Below are 12405 nucleotides of genomic sequence, written 5' to 3'. Positions count from 1 at the left end.
CCTAAAGCACCTACGCTTCTTCACCGTAGTACGTTCAAAGTCGGCGGCTGACATTGGATTCCATTCACTTATAAGCTTTACAACTCACGTGTTCTACATTAAGTAATAAAATTCAAATCTTAGTTTTAAGTAAACTATCTTTAGTGGTTTTGTATAAATGAAGCTTACAATGAATGGTGTAAGGTCCGTGACTGAGATGTGCTCAACGTTGCCTATCATATAGTATATCAGTTTGCCTCACCCGTCCTTGTTATTTGATACCGTTATTCGATATAGTGGACATACATACAGTAAAGTTACATGTCGGTGGGATAATTAGCCTTCTCAGTTGAGCACGTGGTACTAAGTGATACAGACGCATTGATAACTCAGTTATGCGTCGAAGGGACTCCATGCACAGTCCTGGGAGTGGACGAAGCCTGATTACGACCAGAACGAGCCAGCAGCAGAGAAGAATGCACGGCAAAAGCAATTTGCCAAGAAGCTACTCATCACCGGCGTCAGAAGGTGAACAAGATCAACAAAATAAATATGTGAGAAGTTTTTCGTCACCAGAACAAAAGTCAAAGGAAACGCATGAATCTCTTTGCCAACCAAAATTCTATAGTTCGAGAAGTGAAATAGATTCGGACCAAGAAAAAACCTTTGAGCAGCTTGATGATAGTTTTTTGGATATCGATGCTGATATTGAAGAGACGTTCCGGCAATTTGAAAGGGGCTCTGATGTAGAAGAACCTAAACGAGTGGTAACTACTCTATTACCGGGAAATGGTCTCCAGAAGGTCAAAATTAAACCTATTCATAGGAAACAAATACCTGAAACCAGTGTCGCAACGAATTCGCTAAAAAACACCCCTAAAGAAAGAGCAAAAGGTAAAATTTATTTTAGCCTGTGATTATTAAGTTAAATTACATATTTAATGTAAGGCTCAACTATATTGGAACTTGACTTATTATACATACTAAGATTACTTTCCACTTTGTTATTTCACAACACGTTAGTTTTATTTAGGTGCGAACCTAATGAACCGAAGACATCGAACTGTACTTTATAAATAATAATTATTATAATGTAATAACTAATTATTATTTTATGTATATATTAAAAATATCACTTATGTTAATGGTACTATTACAAATCTCCAGGTATCGCACGGTTTCATTTCCGACCTCTGATAGTGAGGATTCCATCGCAAGTCACCCCAATTGAAGCCACACCAGCGACATTAGTTGAACTGCAAAATTCTCCTCCTCTGGAGTCGGAGGTTGCTGAGATAGAAAGGGAGATGGCGGATGCTGAGTTTCTTCTAAATAAAGGCGCCAATATTGCACTACAGGAGAGCGATACAGATACTGTGAGTATTCTACTATGACTCTATTATTTATAGCTCCATAATTCGTAGTCCATACTTTTTAAATAAATGCCATTATTAAATATTCATTGTGTATTTACACTTCTGAAACTGTCCCGTATATAATTTATCTTGTTTCATATACAGTACGATACCTGCGTAAATTTCTATGTTGATTTTACTTACTGTATTGTGTTTATCACACACATTTACAGAACTCTGTATAGCCAAATGCTTGGAATTCCCCATAGAAATCGTAGCTGTATCAATAAATACTTTAAATCGGGCTAATTATGGCGCCAGCGGGCCGCGCGTTTTGTTTATGGCTTTTACATAGTTTCAGTCGGTTTCTGATTAGAAATTATATTTGGTCTGTTATATTTAACCAAAGTGTAGTGTAATAAATCAAAGAATTAGAATTTTATTACTTTTCGACAAGAAGTCGTATAAATATTTCACTTTCATTTAATTTTTATTTTGGTTACTATACATTTATTAGAAGGTTGAATTCTTAATACTCTAAACAATGGTTAACTTCTAAAACCACTTCGAACGATTGACTTTTATTATTTCTTGATCTCAAATTAAAATTGTTCAAAATACCTCTCAAACTTCCCAAATTCACTATAAGGTTATATATTGACATTTAGTCGTGGCCTGAAAAGTTATACGTGAAAGGTGGAAAGCTTAAAGCTCGCCGCTTGCCCCAGATTAAAATCTGGGTATACTATCTCATCAGAGGTTGGGTTTCGACATTCGGCACTCGACAGCCACACTGACCTAAATTTTATTTCACTGACAACTCCGAGACTGAATGTATTTAGTTACTTCTATACAAATACGTTTACATACGTATCGTAGAATATGCGTAATTTTAGCTTAGGAAATAAGTTACCTCGTATTATAAATAGTATATATCTATTTTATACATCATACGTATTTTATTAGGTATACAATATATATATATAATTAATGTAACTGCACAGTTTTGCATCGCACGTGCCTAACATAATTCCTGACAGTGCAGCAGTTAGTAAATACTACTAAAACAAGACTGTATGTTATCATTTTAATTTAAAGTTAAAGAGTTGCGCTCCAGTACACTGATAAAGAATACAAGTATTTTTAATTGTTTACATTTTCCATCGGCTACACGCAGTAACTGTTGCCCCTGGCAGCTTAGTGTAAACAATGTCGATCGATTCACGTAATCTTTGCTATGTACGGTTTAATCTTTGTGAGGGACTGGTTGTCGCGGTATACAGATCAGCTGTAGAGTGCGACTTTTGAGATGTTCGGTTGACCAGAAAGAACAATAAGTACCTTGACCTTGCGGAGCGGGGGCCGGGGCACACGATGACGCCAGCGCGGCCGGCAAGCGCTTCGGCTTTCGGGTGCGATCTTTCGTGGACGCTATCCGCGTAATTGGTGGTAAACGCGGGCAAAAGTTTTTCGGGGAAAATATCGAGACGCGCCAATCGCGAAAATCTCATTCTGTGTGCCGGCGCCGACGCCGACGCGCTTCGAACGAACGACCAAACGACTCACGCCGACCGAGCAATCGCGATATGCTCGAATCCCGAAATGGGTAATGTGCAGTGCTGCGCCAGTGATCGTCTTCTCGAAGGCAAAACAAAGAAGCCGAAAACCAAAAAGAAGAACAAGAAAAAAGAAAAGAGTACCTCCAAGGTTAATGGGAACGCTGGAGGTGGAAAAACTGAAGACCCGAAAAGTCTCGAGCCCGGAAAAGCCAGTGCCCAAAAAACTGTTGAACAATTCGAAAACAACATTAATAAAGAGAAGGTCAAAACAGAAGATTCAAAAATGACACAGCCGTCACCAGTAGAAGTGTCAAACGACGAGTCTCCTCGAAGCGAGAGCACGGCATCCGCGAGGGAAAGATTTTTCGGACAGGTAAAGATCTTTATATACAAACGAAAAGAAGTCGCCGGAACGAGTTAATCTCCTTATCGTAGCGGAACCAATCAACCCGCCTCACTAAAACCAAAGACTACTTACATGAGCTGTTTCACATCAGCGGGTATCACTTTAGCCTAATGCGTTTGTAATCTCGTACCCTTATGATCTCAATGTTTACAAAAGTAATTTAAAAAGCTTGTACTTCTCAATGATAGTATATAAAAACTTTTTACATTACAAACTCAGAATAGTCAACATGATTGTGTGCGTATGTTAATGAGACAAACGCGTTATACGTACCTAGTTATGTACTCAATACATAATACAATAAATGTATTTTGATATGTTTAAAAAAAACACACGACTCATAATTAAACAAAGACAGTTGTCATGGTGAAGGATTAATATTTTTACCATAATTTGATGGCCTATTGGTTTAATAAAACTACATATTTTATAGTGAGACAGGTTTTCCGTGATGATCTAATGTGCATTGATTGTTGTCAAGGATTTTCTAATATCAATGTTGTGTTGTTTTAATTATAATTTGATACTGGTGACCCGTGTTAAGAATATTTAAACTATCAACTTGTAGAGTCGCTCTCTGGTAGGATTAAAATATAACAAATCAAGGTTAGAATTGTGTTACAAAATCGCCTCTAAAATTTTACGATTTAGGAATTTTAAAGTTGAAATATGTGTAAGTTTATTATGTATTGTGTATTGGACGTAGCTTTAATTAATACACGACCACGTTTGTAACTAATAATAGAAATGATTTTGTAACATTCAATATAATAATTCTATAACTAATTAGGAGAGATAAAAAAATATCTGTTTATTAAAATCAGTTTCTTAAATTTTGCATTTAGAACATAGTTTATTATTATAATGTAAATAGTTACTCCTATAGCAAAGTCTGTATACTTGTCAAGGTGATAATGTGATAATTCTTTTTGAACGAATGAATTCATTGAAGCATTATCGTACGTAATTACAAAATGCCAAAATTACGAAAACGAAAGATATTTTTTCGCATAAGTGTCAGTGACTTCGAAACGTGAAATGTTTTAATGAATGCAGCCATGCTTGTTCGGCCTCTTCCATATCCATTATATTATGTTTTAATAAATTAATATAAATACCAATATCGAGGGGCTAAAAATCATTACATTATTATATACTCGAAATGGAACTAAATATGTGTTTAACATGCATTCAGAAATATATTTTTTATGTGATTCCTGTATACCATTAAGTAGTTCCCTCGTATCGCCTCCGCTTTCGGTTAGTTTATACGTCAGAAAAGTGTTACTCACTTGTTTGAGTCAGCGAGGAAAGTGACCGGGATTATGTTTTCGCTTTTGGAGCGGCTCCAGGCGGTTTCCCGAAATAAATTCGATTCCGAGTTAGCGTAGGATTTTATACGTATTCAAGTGTTTTGTTAATCATTAAAGTTTGTTTTGTGCGTAAAATGTACACAGTAGTACAATAAGATTTGAAAGAATTAAAACTTGTCATCAAGTAAAGTAATAAATAAATAAAATAGTAAATAAAAATAAATATATATTTCATGCGCGTAGTTCTTATGCTTATTTTGTTATAGATATTTTACCACACCATCTTAGCATATTTATAGATAATTCGAATCGGATATGCATATTAATTTGTATGTCCTATGTTTCTCAATGGAATACCAATAAAATCAAGGCAATCAATGGTTGATTAATTACACTTGCTTAGAAGACAAAGTTTACTGTCAAAACCCACAAAAGGACTCTAATTTCTTACAAAAATGTATAAATTTTCTCACACTTAAATGGTTTGCCGTATTGCCATCATTTCCTGTCTTTAACATGCAGGTTACGTACAAGTAAGTATATTAATCACAAAGATAGTGGAAACATTGAATTTCAAGGAACTAAAATATATTTGTATTATTAATTATTTTTTAACTTCTACTTTTATAAGCTTTTATTGGTCAATTACCAAGTGACTCCAGTGGAGTTAATATCAAAATTGCATTTTTTAAAGTAAATCTTTTGTCAAATATTTTGCCTTTTTCATAATAAATATTTGCCTACCGAGTATCAGTTTCATAATTTAAAAGCACGTTTTTTCACTGATATTTACCTACTTAATTAGCTATAAAAATGTGTTATCCACATTAAGTGGTCGGTCTGGGTTTGTTGTGAGTTGTGTATGCAATTATTGACTAGTTGAATTGCGTGTCGTCGCCAAGGTCAGCTGTTGTGTTAAGTGATAAGCCACACGTTAACCATTAGATTATCCATAGCTAGGTCTAATTTGTTAATGAAACACGATTGCAACATTGACAATCAGAGAATATAGCGAAGTTTTACAGCAACAAAGAGTAATTATAGGTAACTAACTAAGTTTAAAGTTAAATGACAATTTGATGGATTTATATAAGTTTTTAAAAATGTTTTCAACTCGAAAAGAAATCTTATTTTAGCTTCCGTTGCCTAGTGCGTTTAATCTGAATGTGGTACTTTAACTTCCTGCCAAAAGAATAATGTGGTGTTTCGAGTTAATAAATAATAGGCACAGAGAATCACCTTGTGTCTTAAAATATTGTATAATATAATATTTCTCTCTAACGCCTTATGGGGTGTACAAACATACTTTCATGTCATTCACAATAATAACACTACTTTTATATACTTTTAACTGCGAATTTAGAAATGCAATGTCAAAAAAGTCATTGCATTTCTTTTTGCTATTTCGTTATCAGAGATAAGTAAGTTTAATTCTCAAACTTATAAGTCCGTAGAATCTAGTCTCTACTCATTAATGCATGACGAAGTATATACCACCAGACTGTTTTATATACCAGACGACGACGAGCCAAAAATGAGTACAATGCCCATAATATAAATGGTTAATTTAAATTTCGTCAATTTCGATTCATATTTCGACATTTTAAACTGGCAAGCGCACTGTTATCCGGACTAGACGACAGTCCAAACCCTGAGGTCGTGCAGTCAAACCCTGGACATACCCCAATGGATTCAATATGTGCGCAATTAAAAATTGTCAGAAAACCACCACAGCTAAATGCAAAAAATGGTATGTTTAACATTGAAGGATTTAAAGAAAATGTAAACAAAAATATGAGAGCTTTGTAGCGCCACTGATTTTTATTGCAATTCAACGTAATGATGTAAAAATGTAGGTAATCCGATCAATAGCACGTTCTTACCTATACAGATAGTTATGCTTAAAATAACTTTAATAGCAATTGCTAGGAAGTTTTATTGTTTGTTTGAAAGCATCAACTGTCTTTGGGAGCAACACAAACATTTACCAATAATAATATCTTCGTTAGCTTAGGAAATTATGATTAAAATAAATTTATAAGCAAATAGCCAAATTATATGAAGGCACAGACGTACTGTTAGCACTTAAGTATATTATCTTAAAAGTTATGATTCATGGACTAGAAATGATAATCGTGATTTTGGTAAGCAAATGAGTGCGATCTATTTATAATCGATGACGTTATTTTTATAAATATCTGCTGACTTTATCGCTATACTTCGAATTCGAACAATAATGTTGATATAAAGAAATGATATTTTTTTTAAATTTATTTAGTTTTAATTCCTAGAAATAATGACATTATTAAAATCTTTAATTTGGCCACAACGCCTATAAACACGTAAATTTAGATCCAGCAAATATCGGTTTTGACTTAGGTATAGCGAAGAATATAGTTTTATTAGACTTATTTCAAAAGAAATTATCGTCACCGAAATTGCTTAAACTAATTCAGTGAATTTTTCTTGATTTCAAAGCGAACTGGGTCATACCTCGATACGCGGTTAGTAGGCTTGTAGCGGCCTATTTTAGAAATCTATTTATAAACAATTGAATGAAATAATAAAGAATGATAGCTTCATATGCATTATGGCGCCCGTTAATTAACCAATTGACTTCCGACCGCAAAATGCGTGTGGTCGTTATGTGTGGAACTAATAGATCATAAGGTTACGAAGTAGTAGTTACCGTCTCCTAAAAATTTCTTACTATCAATTTATTTTGTATGAGAGCTTTCTTTCTTAGGTTCTTAGAACCACAAATCGACGTGATACGGCTATTTTTACAAAATCTTTTTTTTATTTTACGACAGATATTGGAGTGATTCCTACTTCTGATGTCTGTCAATTTATCTAAGTGACGTTTATTAACCATGAATATAGTTATAGGTTTTATTTTTAATCAATAAAAACGATTAAAAATAAGCAATAACATTGAAGGTTATCGTTCTGTTTACGTTAACATTAGCTGTATTTGAACTAGGATTCATACGGAATTGCTTACTAAAATCCCTATCCACTGCAGTACATGGTTGACTAGAAACAAATATCCCTTTTACACGTCTGTCCCACGTTTGTGCTTATCGTTTAAGGGTCCTTTTAACAGATTGTGTCGGATTTACAAAAAAACCGTGACGAGCAATGACTCGGTGAACATTTACAGCAACTCCAGCAATAGATAGTAGAAACCTTTCTTAAGTTTCTGATTGTCTTTATTTTATCGTGTGTTATGAGAAAAATAAAATAGTATGTAATTTAATAATTGTTTAATTCCACATAAAAAGAAATTGAAACAGCTCCTCATACCTACTAAATATAAGGTTGAAGGTACAAAACACGGGCCCCAATCTAGCTAGAACTATTTTATGATTGCAGGGTATATAATTTAAGAGCGGTAATTTGGTACGATCTAGTAATTTACTGATAAGCATGCCAAATGTGAGGATGTGATGTCTGCGGAGGTCGTTGCCTCACAGTCTACGCCTCGACTCGGCTTGACACTATCATATTTCTTCTTTATTTAATTTCCCATTGCGAGCGACGTATCCTTGTCTTATGTAACAGCATCCGAATTCCGACAACTTCTTTTAAAACCTCGTTATTAAGACAACTTTTTACTGATATACGTGAGTGCGTAAATTACAAAAAAGTTGTTTACGACCTTAAAAATAAAACAACATATTAAGTTGTTATATCTTTCACACATAAAGACTATATATATTTTTATACGTTAGTTGATAATCTTTCAATGCCTTAGAAGTAATTGTATTATAAATATAAGCATCCTTAAAAATTTTGCTATAAACGCCAAACCAACCATTCATGAATACGGTTTACGTCTTAAAGTCAATAAAATAAAAATGAACATACATTACCATTTAACTATAAATATATAAACGACGACAATCACTATGTCAAGCAATACCTGAAAAAATACAATGAGCAAGATACTGATAAGGACATTTGCGCATTTTTTTCTTAAGGAGTTTTTAAGTTATCAAAATAAAAAATGGGAACATAAAAATAGCACGCTTATGTACCAATTAAAGGAAAAGCTGTTATAATTTTACACTTGTGATACATGGAGGAAATTTCTAGTGAATAACTAGACTATAGTTAACAAAGTGGTGCGTAGATTAAGCTAATATTGCGACATTTGACATTCAAGAACAAAATGAACCTTGTATGGTAAATAATTAAAACAATGTCTTCTTTGTTAGTTTGCGCTGGCGCCGCCTTGACGCATTCCTTCTGTTGAATAAACTGTAAAATTTTCTATTTATTCAAGAAATAATTGGAATAATATCGTGATATGCAGTGATAAAGGTAGTTTGTATCGTTTCTAGGAAACTTCGACAAGATACTAAGTCAAACAATATCAGTTCAATTCGAAAAGGAATATTATTTTGAGGAAAATACGTTTAATCTTGAATTCAAACCCGACCCTTAACTCTACATATCGATAGCTCATGAACGTCGTGGTCAGCAAGGAAACAACTGGTACGGACAATATGTTTCCACTGGTTTATGTGCAGCGTCTCACTTATAACATCTTTCATATTATCGGTCCATCTGGCTGGTGAATGGCCACGTGATCTTTTGCCTTACAACCACGATCAGTTTCTCAAAGCCTCTACGCATTGTATGACCGAAATGTGATCTAAGTCCATAAATAGGTAAAAAAATATAATACAAATTTAGTGTATTTATTGTGGTTTTGTTACTAGACATATTAAATGCATTTAACAAAATGACAAATCACGTATAAATTAAATGATACAGTATCATAAAGTCATATATATAGGTTACGGAGGTCGCCTTAAGTGGAAGTAGTCAATGAATGAATGGTACTAATTCAAACGCCCGTGGGCTGGCTAAACTAAAACAAATAACTTTAATCTGACTTTATTGCGATGTCCTTAACAAGTACTTTTGTGTCTTAATACAGCTATCTGTATTAAGATACTATTATCGTATTGCATACATACCTGTCTGATGGAATTACTAGGCCTAACAATTACGAGTCCACGCCGAAATCTAGTGACGCTGTGGTCATTGATAATTTCACTTTATGAAAAAAACACGCACACAGAGACAGGAAAGATTGCAAATATTTTTACGAGTACACAGTAGTACTAAAACTTTAATTGCATGATCGCTGAAAAATACTAAATAAACTCAACTCAACAAGTAGAACTTTACATGCAAGTGGTTTTGAATAAATAATATCAGTGTATATATATTATATACACTATTTATTTTATCATATATATATATATATTATAAGGACCGTGGCATAATAAGATGTTTAGGAAATTAATCATTTTAATTTGTATTTATAATATTATTAACCTTCAAAGTACCCATTAACAAATATTAAAAAGTAAATTAAAACAATTTGAAAAACTTTGGTCTCTGTGGCAGTGACCTTTAACGATGGCAGCATTTCCTTGCGATACTTATCCGTTGAGCCAGGAAAGCTCCGGGGTCACTGGTACTATCTGCCAGGCGCCAACTTAAATCTATCGCATGTGCACTTGAATCCCACGGATGAAGAGTCTCTGCTCCAAAGGCAATAAAATCGAAGTTTGAGAAAAGACACTTAGTCTGTGCCATTTATTATTTCCTGCCTGCTCTGCGGCCGCAATAAAAATATTTAAATTTTATAAATTTGAAATATTTGCAGTTACATATTTACTTTACGAGTCTAGTCCGATGTGATTATTTTGAAACTAGTTTTTTAGGCAAAGTCGAAGACTTGTAAAGAAAAAACTGTATTTGCCTTATCAAAACCTGAACGGCTCAAGTGTTTCCGGTTCAGTAATCAGGTTGTTTTGTCATAATCACCGGAACTACTCAAAATTGTGATATGATACGAGACAACTTTTCTTTGAATATTTGTCATCATTGGATTAAGCACGATGACATAAGACTTACGTGTTTTATGTGTAAACAATTACTAACTTTCTGTTAATAATTTCACTATTAAAAATGGAGGAAATACAACAATTAATAAAATTAAAAAAAAAAATCGATTTGGGGGGGTTAAACCAGCCTATGCGACGCCTAAAAAGGTCAGTCATTGTAGCCCATGGACATATTAGTGGGTACATTGCCGGCGTTTGAGGGAGGTCTACACTCTTGTTTTAAACAATTGGAGGTCGTATCTCACTGGGAAAACCCCCACCGGGCATCGATTCCTCAGTTCGCTAGTTCGCAAAAGTGTCCTCTAAGCGGACCGTGGAAGACTTCCATTCCAGGTGTTGCTGTAGAAATTTTCTAGGCAGGAGGAAACAACCCAAACAACTCTCCAGATTGCTCTCTATAGTACATGTTGTAGAATACCGCAATTAATAGTACCTATTATTTTTGCATAAATAATTTGTTTTACAGGCCTATTATTATTTTAAAATAGTTATATAATAAATAATAAAACAAGCTGAATATAAGTTCTTAGTACGCTACATAACATACACATTAGCGTGGGAGAAATAATTGTTAACATTCTATTGTTTTATATCAAGCTTTGTGCATTTATAAACATTTGCAGTTAGGAACGATTGTTAGATGTATTATGTATTTGGTGCACAAATGATTATAATAAAAAACAGTACAATAACGTGCAAATAGAGCTAAAAAGCTGTTTTCTTTATGGGTCAAGTTATCTAACATCATGGTGGAGAAAATGAACGAATGAAACTAAGAACTGTGTCTTCCAAGTCGTGAAAAATTGTATAGCGATTGTATCATTTCATCCATGTAAATTATATAAAACCTTTTCTTAAAAAGCCATACAACCTTATGAACGTACATATACATTAGTATATTTGCTATATGATTACTATTTAGTAACAATAAACGCACAATTTAAAAAAGTCGTCGTCAATAAACAAAGAACGTACTCTCACATAAATCTCTAGGTTTTGCAAGTTATTGTTTAGTTGTGCTAATTATTTTTTGTTGTCATGCAAATATTGTTGCGCCTGCGCAGGGGAAACCTTATCCCTGTTTTATTATTGTTTAAGACACGTGCTTGATAAGTTTTTATCTTTTGTTCCCTTTCTTATTTACTGCGGTTAATATTATTTCAAACGTAAAAGTCACTGTAAGATTTCATTCAAAGTCAAGGTCAAAAGTCAAAGCTACTTTTGAACGCTAAATAAAATATAAAGATTGTAATTGCCCCTTTCAAAAGGAGTGTGGAGAGGACTGGGCAAGAAACTCCAAACTTACTCTTTTAAAATAGGATTTACAATATCTGTATACATTAGTTAAATAATTATATCTGAATTACTATACAGGTCAATTATTGAATTATTTGTATACATGTTCCTGACTTATTTACAAATATCGAAACCGTAGAATAAAAGAGTGTGTGAGATAAAAATAAAAATAATACATACAAAAAATAATACATTAGAAAAATATATAAAATTAAATCTTGACAAAATCAAATTGGTTGATTTTGTCAATTTTGTCTATGGAGCAGGACCAGCATGTTTCCAAGCATTCTTATCTTGAATACAATCCTCTAATTTGTAATATGCTTGTGTGTACTTTTAATTAAAAAAAATATTCATTTAGTTTTAATATGTCACAAGGTATTTTATTGTAACATTTAACACACCCCATAAATGATGTTTGAACTTTAGCTAATCTGAAAGATGGTTGGGATTTTTTATCTTTATTTCGAGTACTAAAATTATGGCTATCACTTATATTACTAAAAAGATATAGATTCTTTCTTACATACCTACATAATATTTTCATAAATGAATTGGCTAGGTACTGTC

General features: G+C 33.3%; 1 protein-coding gene across 2 annotated transcripts in view; it reads left to right on the top strand.

The window, feature by feature from the left end:
* The first annotated feature begins 2733 nt into the window (after positions 1–2733).
* The window catches only part of LOC123706565 (NAD(+) hydrolase sarm1), a 31866-nt gene continuing 22194 nt past the window's right edge, over positions 2734–12405 (top strand). For both annotated transcript variants that reach the window (XM_045655838.1, XM_045655837.1), the window contains exon 1: positions 2734–3266. In XM_045655838.1, coding sequence (XP_045511794.1) covers positions 2937–3266 — 330 coding nt within the window. In that variant the 5' untranslated portion in view covers positions 2734–2936. The remainder of the gene's footprint in view (positions 3267–12405) is intronic.

This window comes from Pieris brassicae, chromosome 2 (assembly GCF_905147105.1).
Source record: "Pieris brassicae chromosome 2, ilPieBrab1.1, whole genome shotgun sequence".
Lineage (NCBI taxonomy): Eukaryota > Metazoa > Arthropoda > Insecta > Lepidoptera > Pieridae > Pieris > Pieris brassicae.
The sequence above is the reverse complement of the archived record's forward strand: the minus strand, read 5'-3'. Positions and strand labels throughout refer to the sequence as shown.